Source organism: Callionymus lyra, chromosome 19, assembly GCF_982586985.1.
Source record: "Callionymus lyra chromosome 19, fCalLyr1.hap1.1, whole genome shotgun sequence".
NCBI classification, from domain to species: domain Eukaryota; kingdom Metazoa; phylum Chordata; class Actinopteri; order Syngnathiformes; family Callionymidae; genus Callionymus; species Callionymus lyra.
Window position 1 is genome coordinate 15,755,233 of NC_141836.1, and position 25,014 is coordinate 15,780,246.

Sequence of the window (25,014 nt, forward strand, 5' to 3'; positions counted from 1 at the left end):
TGGTGCCAAAAACTAGTACACGTGTCCAATAAAACGCAACAATAATTATGTATTTATAGAGTTAGTTATAATTAGAAATGTATATCGTATGGATTAACAACACATGCAAAACAATCAACAATCAATGATGTTTATCTTTAAAAAAAGATTCAGATTGGAATTTTCCACATGAATGCTACTAAATGGGATGTTAAGAATAAAAACATTGCAAAAAAATAAATAAATTGTAAACGTTATTTTGTTTTCAATGTAAATAATTAAAAACCGCTTAATTAGCACAAACCAATGGAATCCAATGAAGGCCATAAGTGAGGTTAGTTAAGAACTGAAGTCAGAAAATGGCTGGTGCTCCTTCTCAGTCATCAAGCTGAGAAAGCAAAGCTACGCCTCTCTTGATCCAGTGTTGAGGAGGTTTGTCGGTGGGCAGCGTCATTGAAATAATGTAGTTGGTGGAGTGGCCTGTGGTGGAGAGGGTTCCCTTCCTCTCGCTGGTCTTGTACAGAGGACACATGTAAAGCATCTGAGGTTGGTCGCTGCTGGATTTCTGACCTTGGAGTAGGAAGAAGCCGAAAAAGCGTTAAAAGATGCAAACAAATTATTGGAATAACCTTAGTATGGAACTTACTTGGTTTAATCCAAATGATGGGCATTGTGTCAAATAGAATCTTGGGATACTGCTCACCCAGAAAGCCGCTGTTTTAGAGGGCGATAGTCAATTATCGAGAGCTAGAATTATAAGATGAATCATACTTTTCTTTGTCCCATCGTGCTCCATCCAAAAACAATCCATTGGTGTAGACCCCATCATCAGGACAGGTGTCCGACTCGTCAATGGGAAGAACCTTTGGAAAGATTTTGAAAAACATTTTAACATCAAGCCCATGTTGGTAAAAAATCTGTTAAGATTAAACCTCGAAATCAAAGATTAATAGATCGATGGGGATCTGATATTTCCTGGCGTAGTTCTGCATAGCACCAGTAAGAAAGGCCTGAGTGAAGAAGAAGCCTGACAGCCAGAACACGTTAGGCTTATTACTGTCAAACCAATCCTATGGGCAAGAACAGAAAGACTCATGAGACTCAAAACATTAAATTGATTAAACACCTATAAATTAAATGTAAAACGTTACCTGTAAAAACTTGAGCCTGACAAGGAAGTCATTGATGTAGCTGCCCAACGGTTTGAGACTCGGATAAGAGCGCTTGGCCCATCTCTCTGGAACTTTCCCTACGAGCAATGCACCAGCGACCGCTTCCAGCTCTGCATCCATAACCACCAGACCCTTGATGGCCTTCAGCAGGTTCTGCACACTAACACGAAGTGTGCTGCACAGCCTAAAAAATAAACCCCAACCAAACATGTCAAACATTGAGGATCGTGGTAAACATAGAGATTCTCATTATGTGGCTCTTACGTATTGTAGCGTTCCATTTCTTGAACAAGTACGGTGTTCATGCTTTCTTCGTACAGTACAGGAAACTTTCCCAGAGCTGCTTCTGTGTCAAAATTTGGTGGCAACTATACAAGAAGAAGGGCAAAGTATCAAAAAGAGTCTGGAAAAATAAATAATAATATTTTTTTTATTTATACACAGCAAGACTACCTGTCAATCAACACGTTCTTTGCTCAATATTTTTGTCGTTAAAACGGCAGTACAACAGATTTTGAATTAATATAAAGACTGATTAAAATAGTTAATCAAAACAAATTAAAATGCTGCAACTGTCAATGGTTGAACATTTTACGTTATTGCAGTTACACTTTTCAGACACTAGGTAGTGCAAGACGCAATGTTTTGAAACGGATCGCTTTAACTAATGTTTGATTTTGCTTTTCTTCAAATATGCGTTTATTAAGCTGTGTACGTTAACATGTTAGACAACCTTTCTTAATATGGGATATACAACTATTGGGCTACAATAAAAATGTTGTAGCAAAAGGATATGATATTATTTTAATTCAGAAGTTTCATTTGGATTACTTGGTATGAGTGCATTTATTTCCTGAGGACATCCTACCTTCGTCAAGATGTCATTGGCAATTTCATAGAGGGCGTTGTCTCCACCTGAGCCCGATCCTCCTTTACTACCTCCTCCTTGTGTGAGAAGCAGCGAGTCAAACAGCATTTTGGTTTGCTGGATGTCTTTGGAAATATCTGCATTTTCATGCATCCCAAAAACCTCCGGTTGTTGACCAAGAGGAAGTCCCTGGAGATTGATGAAAGCAGTTTTGAGGTTAGAATAAGGGTTTAGGTATGAATGAATCCTATGAAATGCCAGAAGTGCCATGATAAAGAAATAAAAAGGCAATGGATTAAAAAAAAGTCAAAACATATATTGAAACGAGTTTAAATCAATATGAATACAGTCATCTACATGGCTATGGGGAAAATACACATGGAAATGTGTATATGAGTAGGCTAAAATATATTTTTATTAGAAAATGTGCTTAAGCCCCACCCACTGAAAACACCTTTTTTTCTGGAGATTAAATCTTGTTTACCACCTCCAAGGGACTCGTTTTATAAACAAAGTGGGGCATGATTTCAGCTAGCTGGAGGAGGAGCAAAGACTATGTTACATCATAATGGACTCCGCTCTCGTAATCTCTTTCTCGTTCGCCGAGATTTCCGACGGAGGAGAACTTTATAAAGTAAAAAGTTCAAAACATGGTCATGATGAGAGATTTACTCCATCTTGGAGAGGAAGATTCAACATGTTAGTGAGTCAAGAAAGTTGAGTTTTCACATTAGATAACATTTAAATATTTAGGGATGTATATTTAACTTTTCTTTCTCTTCAATGTTTCTACTTCCAATCGCCGTATTAGTTCCTAATTATGGCGGTCAGGGCATTCCACAGAATTAAAGTGTTAAATAGTTACCTTGATAAATTTGATGTAATCATCATATTCACACTTAGGAGGAGAATAGTAGTCACCGCTTGGTGAGAATTTATATTTCTGTTTGTCAATCACATCCTGGTTGTAGAAGTTAGCCAACATGGTCAAGAGCAGCCGCCTGTCCCAGTCGTCTGTCACACGGCCTCCGTAGTTACACTCCCCAGTCAGATAACTTATGGCCTCAAACGGGACATCGTCGTATTCATTCACAAACAACTGGAATTCAAAGTGCCAAAATAAATAAGTCAATATTTGCATCTTTTCCTTCAAAAGAAAACACGTCTACCTGCAGCTGTCTGATACTTATGCGAAGGTCGGACTCGTTGAAGCCGTAAGGAATATTCCAACCCAGTGGACCAAACTTCTTCCTCTCTTGAACGATTGCATGGAAAAAGCATAAGCCGTACAGAAGCTTCTCCCAAATCTAGAAGGAATAAAATATTGTTATAATTTACATAATGTATTGATTCATGTACAGTAGTTCACAACAGGAACCCAGGTATATGCCTAATCATCTGTATAATTAAATACATACATATATTTATAGATATATAGATATATAGATATATAGATGTATATATATATATAGATATTTATCAAGTTTGATTCATATAACTGCTAGTAAGAAAACCTTTTGATGCTTGAATATTGTTTTCTTCATGGGTCATAATAGCAACATAGATGAAAAGTTTCTGTTTTTATGCGTGAGCTTTTTACTTTAACTTATTATTATTTTTTCCAAAATGTTATCAAAATGTAATGGTATATGAAATCAGAGATTTTACTCTGCATGAATCTTTCTGAAAATGTGGAAAGGTCTCAGTACTCTAGAAGTTTTGTTGACATCCCCATGGACTAAGCTTGTTTCTTCAACCAAAAAAGCCGTGCTGAATTTGGACCATTGAGTTTAAGTAATTCACCATATAACTTGAAACTTTATTCATATAGTGTTTTCGTCTACTTACCAAAACCTTCTCTGGGCAGTTGCTGAAAAAGATTGGGTCGGACAGAGGATCGGTCACGTAAGACTGGAGCAAATTGAGCCGCAGACCGGTCGGTGGCTCATTCGTCATTTTCACCCCATTTTGGAGGATGGTCACTGGAAACTGATGTCAAGAAAAGTGAGATTTGGGGATAAGTAGGCGTATTTACTGGCGTTAAAGTTTACCTTTGGTGATGGGTAGCTGGTAAGCCAGAGACGGAAATCTGGATGGCACGACGACGGGCTAAAATCTTCGCATATTTTTTCCAGCTTTGTCATCCAGGAAACGGCCAAGTGGCAGTTCTGCAAACACACCCATGTTCCGTCCTGCATGGCAGCGTTGATCATTTTTGCTGCAATCGGTCCTTGACCCTGACCCAGGGAGATGGACTGGAACTTGGATTCTCCCATGCTCTTATCATTGGCAAACTTTAATAAGCCTGAGGGAAGATGTAAGAATATGAGTGGTATGTATGGAATGTGTCTGGTTGATCTTGGTAATGAACAGATAAAGGTTCTCAACTTACTCGCCATGGGATCAGCTCCAGGAGACAACACAAACACGAGTGGGATGGTGGCGTCAGAATCCAGGTAGCTCTTCGTCAGGTCAAACGGAGGCGGCTGTACAAACTTCTTTCCAAGTTTGATGGTGACGAATTTGACCACAGCAGGGACTATTTTGTCAGGCCTGAGGCAGCGAACCAAGATCATCTGCTGCAGCTCATTGAGTTTGGTACACCACGGGGAAGGCACAGGGGCATTACAGGGGTCTTTGCTTTCATAAATGGGTCTGAAGTCTCCCGGACTCTTCATGTATGATTCCCTGTGGAATACATTTGAGACTCACCATAGATTCTCGTCTCACATTCTGAAATGAATTCCTTACTTGACTCCCTGTAACCCAGGTAGATCACTGGCTCGACATATTTCATCCCAGCTTTTCTCCTGAAGCCAGCTGGGATCAGGGTTCGCGAGTGTGTTCTGTAGGCCCACTCCTCCAGTCAGAAAGAACATGAAGTCACCGTAATCAATATCGTGCTTTGCCCTTAAAAAGAAAGATAACTGATGAATACAATGTTTTCTGTCAGAAGGATTCCTACTATAAACCTTAACACTCACAATAGCAGATTACAGCAGAGGAGGAAGGAAAACAGTAGTTTATCCTTCTCAAAAAGTGATCGACAGACGTTGCAGTACAGATTGTAGGTGAAGTAGTCCGTCAGTATCCTCAGTCTTTTATCAAGGTGCTTCGACTTTTTACTGAAAAAAAAACAAAAAACATTCAAAACCTATTAAACACATGCATTACTGGTCAACGGGAGTGAGTTCATTAAGAATGAGCAAGACACACGAGTTGGAAGAGTGAATTGTGAATGGATTAGTTTCATGGTAAATATACCTTATAGCTGAAACTACAAGAACAGATATTGGTGCTCGTTTTAAATAACACCAATTGTACTTGTACAAGGAGAGAGCAAATACAGAACGCACATACTTGTGTCCGTCCAATTTCACTCTGAAGCAAGAAATGTTTTGGTTGCATCTTTATGCCCCATCGTGAGTTATTGATTATCCGAGAGACAAGAACATGGGTCGCAACCGGAAAAAACCAAGACTGGAATTAATTACAGCTGGACAGGGTGGTTAGTTTTCTTCCTGATGTCTTATCTGAGTCATTTGGAGACATACCCCGACATTGAATGATTTAATACAAGCAATGATGCTTCACTAATAATACAAGGTCATGCGATAACATACTTTAGCTCATTCGTTTTCCATAGTTAGAAAAGATTGCATTAGCATTTTAAGAGTTGTTGTTCATGTAACATCTTTATGTTTATAACATCATTATGTTTGAAGTTCAGTGAAATAGAAAAGTATTGAAAAGAGGATGAAATTTCAGCTCTTCTCTCTGCTCCTTTTCAATCTCTAAAAAAATGTTTGATAACACTTCAAAACCTGATTTCTATGGTTGAAAAAGTGTTTGATTGCAGTTAAGAATGTGCAAATGTATGTGTTAGATCTATGCAAACCAAAATATTTTATATATTTAGTTAAAGAAATTAAAAGTTTATGCTGTAAAAAAACAAAACTGTAAGAAGTTCCACAATACAAGCTGAAATATCGGGACATTAAACCATGTACTCGGAACAAATGGACAAAACAATACAATACTAACAATAAACTGAGATAATGTTGGTCGTTGCAAAAATGATTAAAAATCAGAAAACTGGGAGTAAACAGGGATGTCTTGTTCTAAAGTATTGGTATGTAACTCTTTGATCGTACCTCTCTTTAATGGACTTGATGAAGAGGTTGACAAACCACGTGAGAGAATATTGATACATGGGATCAATGTTGGTGAGATCAGCAATGGTGAAGAACAGAATAGATGAGTGATTGGCAACTGATCTGTAACCTTCTCTGGATTCTGCGATCTTGATCTCCGTTTTCTCTGCGATCTGAGAATAAAACCATCTTCGTTAGACATTTAGATTACAGATAAAGATGTTGTTTTATGTCTACTCGCCTGTTGTTTTTTACTGATCTCATTGGACATGATCTTTGCCGAGTCTAAGATCTGAATGGCACTCTCATCTTCAAGGATGTTTCCCTCAGATGATGAGAGTGTCATCAGAATCTTGTCCTCAATTTCCTTCAACTGCCTTTTGTTTTCTGCCGACTGCAAGATGAGAGCGTTTCTCTCCTCCTCCAGCTCTGGTCTGTGCAGCGAATTAAACACACGCTCAACTTAACAGACAGAATCAAACAATAATGATGTTACCTCTCTTTTGCTACTACGATTCCCAGCAGCTGATCCTCCAAACCTTCTGGGGTGATCATGAAATTGAGTAGGGTCACTTTGGTCGCCAGTTCTGGGAGATAATGGGGGTTCCTCAACTTGGTGGTGACGTAGAAGCGGAAGTTTGGGGAGTACTCGATCACATTCTCCCCCAACCGGATGCACTCAACACCACCTTAGTGGATTAAGACATAATTTAATATTAGACGTTGACATACCACCTGACACCTTCCCTACCTTGTTTGAAAGTCTGTTTGAGCAGCAGAGGCTCAAGGGAAGGATCCAGCTCCTCTAAAACATTCTCCAGCAGCAACGGTGATCCAAACTGAATAGCATTCTCCAGTGTCCTCATGTAGTCTCCATCAGTCAGTTTGATCACGTTCAAGTTGTTCTCCTTCTCAGAGTTCTTCACCCACTTGTTGGCCTGACCCTGAGGGTCAATCATCAAGGGCCTGAGGAGCAGATCTAGATGTTAAATCTTGAAGTCAATTGTTTTTTTTTCTCAAAGGGAAACTAATGAGTTGAATCAAGTTTCTCTTAAATTGATCTTAGACCTCTATTGTATCATCAATATGCGTCTTTTTGTACAAAACTCTATTTTCATTTGAATATTTACATTAGAAAATGTGATTAAGCCCTGCCCAACTGAAAACGATTGGTTACGCGGCTAATCAAATCTTGTTTTTCTCAACCACCCAGCTATGATTGACCCCAACAACTCATAACCTGTCATGTTCTCCATGTTATGGTTTTATTTAGCTTGTATGTTTCTGATTTTTTGGTGTATTGATCCATTGACAGACTCAGGCATGTTTGGAGATGATTAAGTGGTGGTTCCTTCTAATTGATAAAGAGCAATTGTACCCGGAAGAATCCTGCCTCCAGTCTGAGTGCTTCCTTGCTATTCTTTCCTGTCTGGATTACATTTTGGATTTGTTGACTAAATACATTTAGGAATTATTTATTGGATTGTGGTTAAAGACAGTTTGACTTTTTCTCAGACTCCTGTGACTGGTCCGGGGTCTTCTGTTATTTCCATTGAGGGATTTCACACTGAAGAGATTCACCGGGAGTGGTAAAATGAAAGTAGAAGGGGTTAAAAGACCGGTGGTGTAACCTGGATCACATTACAATCAAGGAGTGTATCTATGTAAACTCTTGTCTGTTGGAATTGGCTCATTTGATTCCCCACGCCAGTTTTCCCAAGGAATTATGATGACTGCTTACGATAAATGACCCAATGAACTTGTGGGACGTAATCCACTCCACCATATCTCGGTTACAGCCTCAGCCCCCGAATGCAGTCATTGCCATCTTGGGGGATTTCAATCAAGTCACAATGGAAAAAGTTCTGCCCAACTTCATCCAGTATGACAGAGGATCTTGGATTTAATGTACACTAATGTAAAGACATGGCCGTGATTACAGCAACATTAATACGTGATAATGGGCTTCACTCTTGTGTCCTCTCGATCCCGAGAGATTTCAGAATGGAGAGGAAGAATTCAACTTTAAAACATGTGAGTAAGTCAGGTTGGCTTTTGACATGAGTTGATGAAGAGTCTCACCATCTGCGGGAATTACTAACAACGACTCCGTTGTCAACCGAGAAAGAATCACTGGGAAGACCAGCGATGTTCCAAGCTCGGATTTTGATGGGATCTCCCAAAGTCTTACTGAGCGAGAAGTCATCGGATGAAGGAATGTTCTTGGACTAAATATAGGGATACAGATAAACATGTTTTAACATTCCAATTCTAGCAGTATCTTTTAAAAATGACATCTTTACCTGGCACAACTTGGTCCACGTCTTTGTGATGTCTTGTCTGAATCCAGCAGTGAAGGCTCCCAGGTAGGATATGACCCCAGCAGAGATCAGAACATCACCTGTCAGGTTGTCATATGTGTTCTGCAGATCATCTGCTGCTTTGGACCACCTAGAGACAATATTCAAACTCATTTCCTTGAACTAAATCGGTTACTTTTGTTAAACAACAAAACGTGTGTGACCTTGTCTTCTCTCCACCCAGACCACCAATGAGCTTTTCAGCTCTGTCCAACTTCTTGGCACACATGTCCACCTGATGCTCCAGCTGTGCTTTCTCTTCCGTTTTCTCCTGAAAGGTTTTCTCCAGGTCAGCTAAACGGTCCATCACCTCTTTGAGTTCTCCTCTCTTCTCCTCCAGAACAGCCATGGTGGCAGCCAGGGACTCCTCCGCCTCTGCAAGCTTTATCTTTTTAGGAGCCACAACCTACAAGAGAATGCAAATGATAAATAACTAGAAGATCGAAAGAAACGAGACTTAAAAACAAGGAAATAATCTTACCTTTGCCACTCTATCATAAGATTCCATCGCCTTGATCCACTTGCAAAGTCCAGCAGCTGCAGATGAGGCTTTGGCCACAACAACGGGGTCAAAGTTTTCGTCGACTATGAACTCACTTCTTATTTTTTGCATCACAGAAACCTTATAATCACAAAAAACAAATCCTTATATGGTTGTCTGACTTCATGAACACACATTTTCAAGACTTACCGGAATATTATCCTTGTCATATTCCTTAAGATCCCTCAAAAAGTTCATATCACTAAGTAGCTTCTTGCTTGGACCCCAGTAGTCCATAATCTAGAGAAGCAAACATGTTTCAGTAAAGTGGTATCATTTCATAAAGTTTAATTTGAAACCTTTTTTCCTGGCGTGTTTGGATCAGCTACTCTGTCCGGTTTGATTTCCTTCATGACGCAGACAGCCGACATCACCAGCTTGACACCAGAAGGAGGGTTTTTCATTGACTTCACAATCGTGACATCAGACGACTGAAAAAGAGGGAACATCTTAAGTTATAGAACCGTTCATACAATTAATTTTTTTAAGAAAAAAGGTGCTTACAGTCACTGTGTTCAGGGCGCCAAGAGCAGCTTCCAGAACAGGAATAGCCTCAGCTAGTTCACCCTCACATTCATCCTTAAGAGCCTGAGCACTAGCTGCCTTCTTTGTCGCCGCTTCTTCATCCACCAGCACTATTTTACTTTTTGCCTCCACCTCCACTGACTCCACTTCAATCACCTACATTTTTAATTCAATAGAATTATTCCTAATTTAAAGTCCTTGTCCTTTACCTAACGTATGCTTTACCTTCATCATGTTGGTGTTTTCTATTTTGGCAACTTCCAGTTTTGGCTGTAAGTCTATCAGTTCCTTTTTCATTTCACCAACCTTCAAACATAAAATATGAATATTACAATGCTTTCTTTCCTTTGGCAAGCACTCCTACAATTTGTACCTGAGATTCAGCGAAAGCAAGCTTGTCCAGGCCATTGGTGTACCTCTGTTTTGCCTTTAAGACCTCGTTTCTTTTCTCGGTGAGCAGCTGGCGAAACGCTGCGATCAGCTCCAAATAAGATGTTGGCGTCACGTAATTATGTCGACCTAGATCAATCAGGAATCTGCAAAAATAGACTCTATTGAAAATCTGTCACGGAAATCAAAGATCTCTGATGAATGACTTACTTTGCCGAAAGGTCTTTGGCAGTTGTATGGAATGTTTTACAGATAAAGACAACTTCCCGTCTTTCATTGTCACTCATCTCCAATGACTCAAGGAACGAGTTTGCCACTCGCTCAAGAGCCTCCTCAGGCCATGGCTTTAGGCACAACGACAAAAATAATCATCAAAATCAACGCATATCATATTATTATTGAATTATTTTCTTAACCTGGAACCAGTCGATGGTGCAGCAGTTGATTAAAGATGGAAACTGTCTCAAGCGATTTCGGAAAGCATCCCCAATTGGACTAAAGGCCACAATGATATGTAGGTTTGCTCTGCAGCGGGCCACGAAGAATGCGAATAATGTCAATGGACTTAACTCCAAAGTCTTGTTACCGGCCTGAGCAAGAGGACGTACATTCTGAAATGACAGATTCCATTATTCTTCACTGACACTAGGTGTTGATTTTGAAATATATCCCAAATTCTACCTCCATTATCTCTTGTTTTTCGTCATTGGCAAACAGATTAGGCACCTCTCCGGTATTCAGAACGCTGTCCACGTCTTCCAGAAATGCCTCATCTTTAATTTGAGCATCAGTCAGCAAGAACACTGTTTTTTGACCTTTCACCCCTGCATTTTTAAGCAGCATCTGCGATATCAAAATCAATGATTATTGCAGGTGTTTTTGTATCAGTAAAGAGTAAAACAATGAAATATTATTAATCAAATCAAATCAAAGTATTCTGGATATGAGCTCATCACTATTTGCGTTATTAGAAATGTTCACTGTAGGTATAAATTAATGGCTTGGCAGAGGCAAAGTGGCTTTCTTGTTGTATATCTGTCACGCTACTGAATGCATCAAAAGCAAATGCCAAGAGAAAACTGACCTTAAGGTCATCTCTCCACTCTGGAATGCCGTAGCTCTTTGAGATTTGCGGCTGAAAAATGGTCATGTGTGCCATGAAAGTGGCCAAGCGAGTGATGGACTGTCGCCCGCTGCCTCCCACTCCAACAAGAAGAGCGTTTCCACCTGGCTGCTTCAATACACGGCTGATACGTGACAGATGCTCCAGTACGTACCTACATATTGATATCACGCAGTAAATAAAAGCAAAGCATTTTTCTTTAATGGGTCCAACTTACCGAAATATTACAAGATACATCCGATTTCTCTGGGTTAGATTGAATTCATCGAGACAACCTTCTACGATTTCAGCAAAACTGTCCATGGAAGGAATCTCAGTGTACAAGCGAGCATCGTCCTCCAGGTCCGGCTCCATGTAGTCACCGAACAGCAGATTAAGCAAGTCTGCCTCTATCAACTGATGATAGAAAAGAAACAATTTGTTGCCAAAAGTGACATAGTGTTCTAGTCTCTCATCTTACCAGGAACATCAACACTTACTTTACTTCCTGTCTTCAGGTGTTCAAACACTTGGTCAAACGATTCTTTGAAATGATCCTTCAGGATGCCTTGCATAAGCTCGTAGAGCCACGCCCGGTCGTCATCGTCCACGAGGCGGTCGTAATAAACTCTGAAGACCTCATGGACAAATAGGCGGATCATGGTGCGCTTGTTCTCCAGTGACTGTTTTGTCAAGAGCAAACAGCCTTGAATAACTCGAGAGAAGTCTCTGAGGTTGAAAGTGTAGTGAGACTTTGCTGGAGTGGGAAGCAAGTGTTCCATTGCCTTCTTGTAAACCTTCGGACATAAAAAGAAGTTTATTTAAAGAAGAATTTGAAACCATGCAGAAGAATCAAGACGTCTTACCTCCATTGTTGCCGTTACTATCTGGTTGCCCACAGTGAAGTACTCAGGAGGGAAGGCATTATTTTTAAGATAAAAGGCCACCACGTTTGAAAAGATGCGAACCATTGTATCGTCACTGAAGGCGTTTATACTGACAATGTTGAAGTGTCGCAGCAATCGAGATGTAACAGCGTTACGTCCTCCACCAGGGGGACCCATGGCTGCAATGAGCTGGAGGTCCATTAGGGTGATTTTGGTGGTATCTTTAAGGTCGTACCTATTAAGATGAAACACATTTTCCCTCTTGTGACTGTTAAACATCAATTTAATTGAATGGTTGTTTGTACCAGTTCCCATGATCTAAAAACTGTCGTAGAAGTTCCACAGGAGGTTGTGCTCCAAACGTCTCAAGAGCAGGCATGCTCATATCATCCACGAAGATGACACACTTCTTTCCCATCGGGGGTCCAAAGATCCCTTTTCTTCTTTTATCCAACCATGACATCATGATATTCTGTCAGAGGCATGTAATTATAATGTTAATTTAAAAGAACCATAAGCAATGTAATGCGTTCTGACCTGTGTTTGGTTTGCACTTGTTCTTGCGGAAAAGTTTATAAAGAATGGTATATAAAGCTCCCTGTCCAGATGGTTCATCAGCTTCTCCTTAACATAGACAGACTTTCCCGTCCCAGTGGGGCCCACAAATAGAATAGGTCTTGAATAGAAATATGTTTTATCAAACAGAGCTTCATAGTTGCCTTTTTGAAAAGATATCAATACTTACACGCCGTATCTAAGACAGAGGTCCATCAGGTAGGTGTAACGAACTGTGTCAATTGTGGGAACAATGATCTCCTGCACTTTGGCGTTCTTGTCTCCGAGTTCGCCATCTGAAATGGCTTCATTCCAGTGCGCCCACCTGCCTTTACCTTTGAACTAAGAAAAACAACAGTATTGGGGATATTTAAGTAACATACTTTACTGGGTCAAAATATGCAGCTTTATAGGCATAATAGTGTTGCAGGTAATATAGTACATTTTACTTTCTACGTAACTACATGTAAAATGATTGTCTTCTTGAGGTTGACTCTTATTATAGTGATTTAAAAAATGATATTAAAAAAATAAGAGTTTCCAGTTAAAGATTAAATGTTACCTCAAAGAAGTAATCATATGCCAAGCCTTTGTCTTCCAGCGGACATTCCCATTTATTTACGTTAGCTGGGATGGGATACTTTTCCGAATTTCCCGCCAGAATCTCTTTTATAAAATCACTGAATTTCTCTCTGCCTTGTGCATCACAGCTGCCACCAACAGACCACACCAGCGAGAAAGCAAACGCCGCCTGCAAATATGAGAAAATGTTATTTAGAACGTTTGAAAAGCAGGAAAAATTAGGGTTTTTTTTAGTACCATAATCCAAACGCGTAAAGTCTTGATATCAGGCTCTGTTTGCAAAGGTTCAGTGAGAAGCATCTCAAACAGTCGACATAGAGACGTCGCTGTATTACTAGTGCCAGCCGACACAACCTCCTGTAGAGAAAATACTTTTTATTCCATACACTCTGAATCACTCTTTCCTCTACTCGGCTGATGAAACATACCTTACAGCTTTTACTCAACACCCTAAATGCTGGTGGTAGTAACCAGTGGAAAAGATCCATCAGCAGTTTGGGGTTGTCTTTTTTCTTGAGGATATTTGGCAGCTTGTTGATCCAGGAGATCACTAAGGGCTCCCAACCCAACTGAGATGGTTCCATATAGATCATGCCACATCGACTTACTGTTGCAGGCTGCAAAGTGACGTAAATTAAAATCATATTTTTGGGTAAAAGCATTGGGGAAAATAAGAATGTGACTTACAGAGGCCTGTGACAGATCCATAGCTTCAAAAATCAAACTCATTTGATTGGACATTTGGATTATTTCTCCACTCATCAAGCATAACTGCATGAAAATAGAAATTGTTATGAATTAAAATAATAATAATAGTCAGTTTAACAATGACATGTAATGAAGGGCTAAGGTTCTAGAGTGCCCAAGTAAAAAACTAGAAAGACTGAGGTATAACAAACACAAACAAAATTCACCTTCTTGTTATCATCCAGCACAGTATTCATGCTCTCAATCCACAATGTGTCAATAGGCCCATCGAAAACAACCCATTTACGATCCGGTGTCTCAGACGAGGCAAACTCACGAAATGTGTTTGCCACAATTCCATCTGTCCACTGATGACAAAGAAGGTATTTAAAACCATTTTCACCAGGAAATACAGAAGCGGTCTATGTGCCTACCTCGTGGGATACCAGATCAAACTGTCCGAAAAGCTGTCCCATCGTGATAGACTTTGGATTTAATGTCATATAGACGATCTTCTCTTCCTCACCGTGCCCCTTTTCATTCATTAGAGTCAATGTATCAGCTAAAACATGCAGTACCATTGTCTTCCCTGCAAATGGTTCCCCAACCAGCATGAACCTGTTGAGTTATTTTTATATTCACATTAATACATCTTTTTCTACAAGACACACCAACTGCTTTAACACTTCCTACCCGTGTCTGACGATCATCATCTCATACGTCTGGATCATCTTCTGCAAGAAAACCTCAGTGGGCTGAACGTTGTGGTTTTTACAGCAAAATTCAGCGGCTTCCAAAAACAACTGAAGAAAAAAAAATGTACTTCACATTATTAATCTGACCTGAATAGAAATATCGGTGAATAAATATCTTACCCTGTAGTCAGCCTCTGGAAGAGAGATTCCTGGAAACAGATCACTTGTGATACCATTAAACAATGGAATGTCATGGGCAAGAAACTTTGGTTCATTGACATCTTTTATGGATCTCAAGAGCTGTGTTTAAGAAAGGAATGAGAAGGTAATTAAAAGAAAGTTCAACCGGTAAGTATCCAGAAATCCTTAATACCAATATGTCTTCATTTTCGTCAGGAAAACTGAGCTTCAGGTTTCCAGCAGCCACAAGAACAGCTTTCACAGCCCTCATGCCGTAATCGTAGTGGAACTGGGAAGAGAGCTGCTCAGAACAAAGTCTGTAGGTCATCACGATCTTGATGGAAAGAGGCTTGGCGTTTATGAATCCGTACGAATACAGCGAGATCTCAGCGATCAATGCATAGTTAGGGACCATCATGGCGACAGTTCGGAACAACACCTAAGGAGAGAAGAAGTTTTAAATGAAAAGAGATTTAAAAGAAAGTGAATTTATCTTTTGTTTTACCTTAAGATTGTCAGGAAGTTCTGATCGTCCTGCGTAGCCTGGATTCATCGTGATTGACACAAAACAGTTGGGGTTTAGTTTAAGCATGGTCCCTTCAAAGTCAAAGTAATCCAACTTCAGCTCTACTGCTCTCTGGATGCAGAGCACCTGCTGCGCCACCACAGACAACACCTCCAGCTCGATCCGGTTGAATTCGTCAAAGCAGGCCCACGCACCGGATGAAGCCAGACCTTTGAAGAACTGAGATAATGACATTAAGGTTAACATGTGTGTTTAAATAATAGGAATGTTTTTGTGCCTATCATACTTTGCCCATAGCAAGGTAGTCCAACCCATCCGAACAGTTGAAGACCACACACTGCACAGCCAGTGCTTTGGCAAGATCCTTTGTGGTCTCAGTCTTTCCAGTTCCAGCAGGACCCTCAGGAGCACCCCCCAGGTTCAGGTAAAATGCCCCAATCTTCAACAAAAAATTTTTTTTGTGTTCAATTTATTCAAGGTTTTAATGCATTAGTCTGTGTTACCAGTGTTCTGTAGCATCTGTCCGTCAGTGGGGTGATGACCAAGCGTGGAGAGTTCCCCAAATACTCATAAGCGTACTTCACATCACAGTTAATGATACGGACTCGGACGTTATCAGTGCTCCAGTAATACCGGAGCTGTGCCAGCCACTGGAAGTCTGCATCCGAGGAAACACCTGAAGGAAAAAAAAGACACTTCAGTTTTAAACTTTACATTGAATACCTCGCCTTTCATTCATAACTCACCTTTCTCGATAAGCTCCATGACTACGTCTCTGGCGTGGACATCGATTGTGACCAGAGCTCCGAGCGTGGTCCGTGTCTGCTTGGCCAGTTTTCCCCTCACAAGTTCTACAATATCAGTCAACTGCTTCTGGAGCTGCTCATAGTAGTTTTCTAGACCCTAGAATTAGAAGGATATGGATATTTTTTTATTGTGTCTGGAATCAAAAGTTCAACTATGAAGGTGAGACGTCATTGAGCAATACATTCATGATTTAAAAAATTCATTTGTCTGAGGTATTATTTTCTCTTGATCTCTTTTGTATTGTTATCAAGTTTTAGTAAATCTCAGTCATGTTGATGAGAACTTTATTTTTCCAATCTTGTCCACTACATCTTAAATTTAGACAGTATTCAAGATTACATTGTAATAATATGCGCTGTGGTGAGGCTTGTATTTTTTACACACCTGTCATGATAGATCACTCATTTTAAAATTCCAATTTTGAAATGTGGACAGACACAGTAGCTTGTAGGGTATTGTACTTGCAACAGGGGTCACAATATATTGTGTTATATTGCAATACTGTATTAAAAGGGATATATTTGTTGTGTTGTCCAAGTACTTTCCTCTCAGGCCCCCAGTAGTAAGGACCGCATGACTCTTTACAAAGTAAAAATTGAATTAATTTGTTTTAAAATCAAACATAAACTTAAAAGCTTTTGGAGTTGGCTATATCCTCTCATCCTCAGTTAGCTGCAAAGGACAGAATGACGGCTACTATCTAGCGTCCAGAAGTTTAGTTGCAACATAAAAATTTAGAAGAAAATTGCGTTAATATTTGCCTGTTCATTGTAAAAAGTAGATTTTTTTTATCTTACACAACTGTTTATGAACTATACACCATTAAATGTTTTATATATATATATATATATATATAACATGGCAAAATAACACCACATTTCCAATACCCCCTTAAAGCTTGGTTTTGTCCAGATGGAGTTCAAGGGGGAAAAGATGACAATTATCACACTGACAATACAAGGTTAAATACTTACACCAGGACCAAATCTTATAGCTTCATGCACTTCTGTGGTCCAGTAAATCTGCGAGGTGCAGAGAACCACCTGTCCAGGCCACTCTTTCACCCACTGGCTTCTTTGAGTCTCAGCATAGGCCTGTTGATGATTAAAAAAAAAAAAAGATTTCATTCATAGAAAAGACATATGTTAAAGACTTAGGTTAAAATAGCTCACCAGTCTTGAGCGTGCAATGACATCTCTGACACTTCGGAGCATCAGGTCTTCAACCTGCACCAGCCACTTCTCCACGGCCCCCTTCGCCTCAGATGTCGATATGAGGTCAATAAGTGCGACACGCTCTCCTTCACTACTATACATTGCCTGAACAAACACAGAAATTAATTTCATGCAAATAAATCTGTAAAACGCAAAGTAATGTCTCACTTGTATGTCCAGATTAGGCAGGAAGTCCAGTTTTGAGATGCCCTCAAAGCATTTTTTCAGATGGGGTTGTACTCGCAAAGGATCCTTTGTCTCGGACAGAATTTCCAACATCTCATCGTTGGACAAGAAGAAGAACCTGATGGTGGCACAGAAAGCATTAAGAAAACAGAAAAACAAAAGAATGATGATGTGTACCTTGGGAAGAAGAGACGCTTTTTCTCTAGGTAAGCGTTTAGTCCTTTCATGATAATATCGAGGAGTCCGTTTGAATGTATTATTTTATCTAACAAACCAGGCATCGCCGTTGCTTCCAGAATCTAGATAACCATATTAGATATTATCAGTCAGTTCCTGGCCACACCAATCATGCTCTATTGCGAACCTGGGAGTCTTTAAGACAGTGCTTCATGATCTCTTTCCAGTTCTTGTCCACAGTTTGAAAGAGTTTCCCCTCTTCTGGAATTTGCTGCATGATGTCCTGAGAGGAAAATATAGGCTCCAGGTATAGCCACTGAGCCTGCATCTTTAACCATTCGTCAATTGTTTCTTGCATATACAGAAAGCGTGCTTCCCACTCCTGCAGAGAAAAAAACAAACACAAAATGTTGGTCCCCCCAGTCATGTTTAGAAAGTCGCATGTGTCTTCCATGATGTTAAAGTGATAGTTCACCCAAAATTCAACACCAATTTTCTACTAAACTTCATATCGATTAAGGGGTGGGATTATTTATAGAGTAATCTGTTTCTTTGTAGAGTTAAATGTAAGTCAATTTTAACGAGTTCATCAGTTTTCATCATCTTCATCTCTGCCCCCAATTATTCACTTTAAAACATCCAAATACCACCGTGGTGCTCGCCTGTAATGACCATCTTGAGATCTTGGCCATCTTCCTACACCACTTGTGTATTTTCAATAAGCAAAACTTCAGGCAGCAGCTGAGAGATTGATCAATTTGGCTACAAAAAAAATTAAATATACTTAATTGATCTTTTCCTGAACAATTACTCATGGCTTCAATACAAGATGCACTTTACAGACGAGCAATATGGTGGTGTTTGGATGTTTTAAAGTTTGTCTTTTTGGACGAAGATTTTGAGCACTAGTCACTGTGGTAAAATACATTTACCTTTTTCCGTATAACTCTAAAAAAAGATCGTATTACTATAAAAAACGTATCCCAACCCATAGTCGACAAGAGGGTGAGTAGAAAATTTTAATTTGGTTGAATGGTTTTTTAAATGGCACTTTTGTTTTGTTTTGGACCCATGGGTCACTTACTTTGATTTCCGTTTCGAAAGGCTTGATGAAGGGAGAGCTCCTCATGGTTTGAGTCTTCACGATCTGGTCATCCAGCATCGTCTGAATCTCATCCACCCCGATCAGGATCGACACCCCAGTTTCTCTATAGGGTTGATGGTGGAAGGATACATCATTCCATACGGTTAGCATCACTTGCATTGCCTTCTCCAGTGAAAACTCCTACAGAGCCAAATGAGGAATGTTAAGGAACGATCCAGTATAGTTGGGTTTCAAATGTTGACTGATCCTACTTTAGTAGCAGCGGCACTGATGGACTCTAGCGGCTCTAAATGAGACGTCAGATTCTTCTCAAGAACTGAGCGGAGTGTAGTACTTTCATCTGGAGTGAGGTCAAACTCTACAATCTCTGACATTTTTTGCCAGTGGCGTGGTCTCATGCCTTGATTGCAAAGGATGCACACAACTGGGATATATTCCTAAAATGAACAGAACACATGTCGTTCAAATTGGTTCCAACAAGTGATGTATCATAATATCCAACCTTAAACGCCTTGATCTGGTCCATAACTGTGTTGCACAGCTGCATGGTGGGACTTAGTTTCTTGCTTTTAACTTCATCTGATCGTGGCTTTGCTCCCTTCTTATCCTTCTTATCCTTCTCTCCCTCTGGAGGCCATGGTTTCTGTTGATGAAACTTTATCATCTTGAACATTTCTCGGAAAAACTCGTCGACTTTTGTTGCCATGGATTCCCCGTCCAGTTGGTCAAAAGACCCGTCCATCCATCTACACAAAAAAAGAACAATAACTGTTAATATTGCTTTTGTGGATTTTTTAAATCTGCTTTAAAAAAAAAACTGTAGCACCTTTTCTCTGTAGCCTGCCAGTTTAGAATGAATCCAAAAAGCTTATGATAGGGCTCAATAGTTTCCTTGATGGTTTGAGTTTCTGGGTAAAATGTTTGCTCAAACTCATAAAACTGCTCTTCCTTATTGATGTAGATGATTTCCTCTTCAGCCTCGTCGACAACTCTCTGAAAGGTTGTGGCTTCTGCCATGTACTGTGAACATTGAAAAAGTCTCCGGTCAGTTAGAGGGTAGGGAAGGAAGTACCTCTATGAAGATTGAGGAAGTACCTGCTTCATTAAATTCAGGTCAGAGTAATACGGTAACACTTGAATGCTCTCGCCCAACTTCTTCAAATGTGCAACAAACGCCTGCCTTCTTTCAAGCAAATCCTTCTTCGCTTTCTCTTTGGCCCTTCGCACGACCTGTCGGATCATTCATGGTTAAAAACTAAAAAAAGACCAACATTGGATACCTCTGCCAAGCAGCTCAAGTCACTTTACTTAAAGTGATAGTTCACCATAAAGTACTAATTTGCTACTCGCCCTCGTGTCGATTAAAGTTAGGTATTATTATCAAAGTAATTTGTTCCCTTTTAGAGTTAAAGACAAAAATTTAAACAAATACCTCCTCACTGCTCTTCTGTCCATCTTGTTTTGAAGCCTCAACATTCGGAATTTTTATGAAATATTTTAAATAAATCAGTATATTTTAGGTTTGTTTGTAGCGGAATCTCCAGTTCTCGCTCAGCTCGGTGTCATTGAAACACATTGCAAATATCATGTATTCTGATGGCCAGGGATCTCCTGCTAAAACAAGCTTAATTATAGATTTTTTTAATGATTTTCCGAATAATTTCCTCTTGTCCAGGCTTTAATACAAGATGAGCGTAACAGACAAGCACAATATTGAGGTATTTGGATGATTTTAAATGTGTCATTTAAAACTCTAAAAAAGAATGTATTACTCATAAATACATACAATAATCCCAACCCTTAGACGACATGAGGGAGAGTAGAAAATGAGTGAAATTTCAATTTTGGGTGAACTATCACTTTAATTAAAACACATTATGCAATCAAATCACTGAAACGACTTCAAAGAAGTATTTTACTATGGTAGAAAAAAATAAGAAGTCGTTTCTGAGGAACGATGGAAAACTACCACTAATTTTACACAAAAGCTAAGGAGAGCAATGATTGATTTTGAGTTAAGTTAAGGCTGGTTTCTAGAGCACTTCAGAATAAGAATGTATTTAAGTGATGTATTGTATGCTTGGCTTTATAAAGTCAAGTTTTCCTAACAGGGCACGTGAACAAAAGTAGTCGGAAGCAATACATAAACAACATCAAAAAACGACCTTTGTAACAATAAAAATACGCCAGTCATAGTATTGACGACTCAACTCAACACTTACCTCCAAATTACAGTCAAAAATCTCAGGCATTTTCAACGGCCAGAGAAAAACAGTCGAGTTAAGTTTCAGATCTTCTGACTCCATGATGTGGAAGTCAAGCAGATAAACCACTCGGTATGAGGCATCCTATATGAACACAGATAGCAACACAATAATAAATTGTTCGTACAAATTTCAAACACTTTTTTTTTTTTTTTTACCGTTAGTTTATCCTTGAGCAAAGCAATGGTTTCTGTCTTGGTGCGTTCTGTGAAATCAATAAGGTCGATAATGTCGTCTGTATTTTCTGGTACCTTTAACGCCGTCTCTCGGATGGTTTCGAATTCAGAGCAGATACTTTTCACAAAGAAAAGAAAATATATTTGAATAAATTGGAAAAGAAAAGCCTTGATTTTGCATCACCTACAGTAAACTCATCTCCTGGTGAGTGCACAGCATTTGCGTTAGAAGTGTCTTGGCAAAGAACTTGGCCTTGTTTACCAGACCCTGCTTGAGCTCCTCACAGTTCAGATGCACCATGGCATAGTTTATTTTGTCAGGACGGATCAGTATCTTCTTTGATAAGACGCAGAACTTTTTCACTTGCTGCAAAAGAACAATCGTTTCACACTGTTTGCTATAAATAAATGTAATAGTCTGACGCATACCTCGATGTATTCATCGAAAGAGTGATCTTCCTCGATAAAGATTTTGACTTGTTCTTGTGCACTTCCATTGACCAACCAGCTGTATTTTTTAACTGAAACACACATTGAAAATCACCTGAGATGCATTTCTATACACTTTTTAATAACTGTTTTTCCTACCATAATTTTGAAATTGCTTATTCGGTTTCTCCAGATTCCTACGTACTATTCTACGTACGGTGTCTGTTGCCCAGGCAAGGATGTGATCTGCAACTTTGGCATCGACATACATGATTGATGCTGGTGCCAGCCATGATTGAACTGTCTGTACTTTCTGCAGAAAAAAGATGTAAACAGAACATTTTTTAAAATACAATGAACAATCTGACATCAGACATGTCTCTAGTACTACAATGCAAAACTGAAAGTCACAACATGATCTGGAGCTTGTTATCCATGCGTTTGTGACTTCTCGTTCAGACTATTGTAACAGTTTATTTTCCTGTCTAAACAAGAAGGAGTTGTCTCACCTGCAGTAAATACAAAACCCTGCAGCGAGAATTCTGAGCTGCTGTAGTAGGAGAACTCACATTTACCTGATCCTTAAAATTCACTGGCTGCCAGTGTCTTTCAGGATCCATTTTAAAATTCTGGTTCTTATTTTCAGAGCCATTCATGAGGTAGCTATCAGAGGTAATCCGTGGTTTTCTAACCTCACCTGTAGGCTGTTGGTGATGGCGTTGAGAATCTCAAACACAGCCGCCTCCAGCTCTTGCAGGGTTGGATGAATGTTCATCACCTCCTCCTTGAAAGTCAGAGCCATGTGATACAGAGGCGGACAGCAGTCGTTGGTTGACTTGAATAAATTGACAAACTCCTCCACGTTCCTCTCAAGAAGCGATTTTAGCTAAAGATGAATAAGAGAAAAAGGTTTTGGGTCATTCTACAGTCCATTAGTTTATGGAGGAATCAAACATTCATGGAACATAAAGAGTGATCGACAAAAACATCTTAGAAAAGGCATGACTTAAGTCTGAGATGCAGCAAAAGAGGGAAAGAACACTGACAACTAACATAATTAACCATAGTTTAAAACTAAAATCTGATTGATTACCGTATTTTTAATTCTATTATCTCCTAATTAGTTGTAAGTAAATTGTATGATCGCTATTACCTTGTCAGGAAATCAATTATTCGACAATCATGATTTTACTTACAAATGTATTTAATTTCTTAACCTATTTCTGGAGTTTATCGATTCATCGTCGATGTTATTAATATACTCTTGTTTTAATAGGTCTGTATGCTTTTATTAAGTTGTGTTATGGTGAGAAGCTGAATTTATTTCCTTGTTACAAACTTAATCAAACTTAAAACATTTGCCAAAATGACATTTTGTAACAATTGTAAAAGAAACAAAATGAATAACTGAAGAAAAGTATGAAGAGGAAGTAGACATAATAAGACCTGTTCTTCTTTCAGTTTTTTATTTTAATCTCTAAAAAAAAAAAAAAGTTTTCTTAAAATTAAAAATAGTTTTATTACAGCTAAAAAAATAATTTTAAATGTTTTACTTTAGTTTAAGATTGCACAATTGTATGTTTATAAAGTGTACAAAAGAAAAAAAAAATAATTTTTAAAAATATACTGTATTTCATTGTAAATTATACTGTGAATTGATGTCAAGAAGAGGTTAGATAAGAATAGTTAAACTAGGTTCAAAAAATTGTTAAGATGAGTTCGTCAAATCAAGCAAATTCCCTTATTTCAAAAACGTCTCACCTGATTAGAGAGAAGAGTCGACGCGCAATTGTATAGCGAGTCTATTTGGTCTTCAGGCACGCCATTTAACGTTTCTTTACTCGTTAACGAGTGAATCACTTTGGGAAACCACGTGTGCATAATATGATCCTCCTCCTTTTTACAATCTTTCTTGATTTTATTAAGAAGTTCAATCGAATCAAAAGGTCCTGAAGCTCTAAAAGAAATGGATGATAATGTGAGTCGACAAATGAATTTAGTGTGGTACTCTAGTGTGGTCTCACCTGTAAATGGAAAACTTAACTAATACTGTGGATGAGAAGGTTGTTTGACAAATATCCAGGAGCTCCAGCATGACCGGATGAAGGATGTGGAGATACTTTTCGATTAATTTTCGAGCTTTATTGAAGCTGTCATACCGGGCTTTTGAGAAAAAAAGAATTCTTAAAAGAGAAAAAAAACACATTATGATAAAATATTGGCAATTAATTTCAATTTTTTCTTTGAAGAGTCTTACTTAAGTTCAGCCAAACAATCTAAATCCGAGATGGATAGTTCAGGGTCATTTAGTATCGTGTCCACTAAAGAGAAAAGGAAATAAGATCATTCAAAATTAACTTCTTCTCATGGACATTAATTCAGCAAATAAAGTTTGAAAAAAAAAATACCTGTGTTCTGCTTCACCACATCCAGAAAGTTTTTGCTAACCTCCATACAAAGGTGTTCAAGGACAGCCTTTTTCATAGGACTGTCTTTTAGCTTCAGAGGAAGACTTCCAACTATGGAGTCCAGCCAGTGTTGCGGGATTGGCGGAAGTGGACGTCGCTCCACAAACTTCCTCAAGCTCATGTAATTCATCTGGAATTGAAGCCAAAGTATTATTAACGCTCAATTTGTTTTCATTATGAAGATCATTTTGACCAACCTTCCGCTTCCTTCGCTCGCTTAACATCTGTAAGACATTCAAACCTTGTGTTATTTCAGTTGAGATTAGTTAAAACTGATGAGTCGTACCGTTTTTGGGAACTCGGGCTCGGGAGAGACACATTGCATGCCTTCCATCTCGACGCTCTGCTTGTACATATCCATGGCCTTGAAGACGCTGAAATAGTGAGCAAGAAATATCATCCTTTAGACTAGTGCCATTTTATGCATTCACTGAATTCTGAAATTGTCCTTTACGGAATAAAAAACTGCAACAGTCTGATTTTAAAAAAAAGAGTCCAAGAATTCCAAGATGGCCGCCAATGTTTATTGGCTCCATAATCGTGGTCCAGTAAGAGTCAGATACTAGGTCCATACTGTATACAGTTAATGGTTCGACATCACCAACGCTAACCTACCGAGTATTGTGAAGCTCTTGCATCTCCACTTCACTTCGCTTCGGCTTCTTAAGTCTCTGCTGCCTCCTGTCCATTTCTGCATCTGAGTTTTCCACTCGATCCAACACCGGATTAACCTCGGCGAGTGACATGGCAGCCATTGAGCAGAAAGGCAATACAAGTTTTAAAATGATCACATAAAAACTAATCTGAAAATAAAAATCTGATCCCTTAATTGAATCAAAGGCTTTTATATACTTGTGAATCCGCCACGACAAAAAGGGAACAAACCAACGATGAAATGAGCAAACAAAGGAACATTAAACATGATCAAGTGATCAAAGGTGTAAAGACATTAAAAACACCTTTTCATTAAGATCATACATTTCAG

The 25,014-nt window shown here is 39.1% G+C and overlaps 1 protein-coding gene across 1 annotated transcript; it reads right to left on the bottom strand.

Moving 5' to 3' along the window:
• Positions 1–189: 189 nt before the first annotated feature.
• Positions 190–24,784, bottom strand: LOC148059713 (dynein axonemal heavy chain 12-like). Its single transcript, XM_087781562.1, has 73 exons — positions 24,645–24,784; positions 24,316–24,403; positions 24,227–24,253; positions 23,970–24,159; positions 23,819–23,882; positions 23,586–23,744; positions 23,323–23,518; positions 22,259–22,447; positions 21,721–21,874; positions 21,562–21,653; positions 21,321–21,499; positions 21,115–21,250; positions 20,915–21,040; positions 19,788–19,922; positions 19,519–19,712; positions 19,195–19,438; positions 18,944–19,129; positions 18,672–18,872; positions 17,775–17,969; positions 17,588–17,709; positions 17,393–17,528; positions 17,183–17,329; positions 16,985–17,104; positions 15,950–16,106; positions 15,707–15,879; positions 15,490–15,642; positions 15,183–15,422; positions 14,871–15,116; positions 14,678–14,797; positions 14,496–14,605; positions 14,237–14,420; positions 14,030–14,170; positions 13,803–13,886; positions 13,544–13,732; positions 13,353–13,472; positions 13,096–13,284; positions 12,724–12,875; positions 12,516–12,654; positions 12,284–12,450; positions 11,958–12,213; positions 11,592–11,888; positions 11,330–11,508; positions 11,074–11,266; positions 10,671–10,832; positions 10,406–10,600; positions 10,200–10,333; positions 9,973–10,135; positions 9,825–9,905; positions 9,579–9,755; positions 9,374–9,505; positions 9,225–9,314; positions 9,015–9,155; positions 8,698–8,939; positions 8,477–8,624; positions 8,256–8,401; positions 6,925–7,139; positions 6,670–6,862; positions 6,415–6,607; positions 6,174–6,346; positions 5,004–5,144; positions 4,771–4,929; positions 4,412–4,707; positions 4,071–4,324; positions 3,868–4,008; positions 3,189–3,326; positions 2,885–3,118; positions 2,020–2,208; positions 1,416–1,519; positions 1,131–1,335; positions 912–1,049; positions 751–842; positions 626–693; positions 190–549 (listed from the first exon to the last, which is right to left on the bottom strand). The coding sequence occupies exons 1-73, from the start codon at positions 24,782–24,784 to the stop codon at positions 356–358; spliced, it is 11,847 nt and encodes a 3,948-aa protein (XP_087637688.1). The 3' UTR covers positions 190–355.
• Positions 24,785–25,014: the final 230 nt, after the last annotated feature.

What these genes read in the sequence shown, in the direction of transcription:
- LOC148059713 (XM_087781562.1), bottom strand. Translation starts at nt 24,784, where the DNA reads ATGGCTGCCATGTCACTCGCCGAGGTTAATCCGGTGTTGGATCGAGTG. An exon ending in GTTAAGTTTTCCATTTACAG is followed by an intron (nt 23,519 to 23,585) that starts GTGAGACCACAC and finishes CATTTCTTTTAG; the next exon opens with AGCTTCAGGACCTTTTGATT. An exon ending in ATGACAAGGATAATATTCCG is followed by an intron (nt 9,156 to 9,224) that starts GTAAGTCTTGAA and finishes TGTGATTATAAG; the next exon opens with GTTTCTGTGATGCAAAAAAT.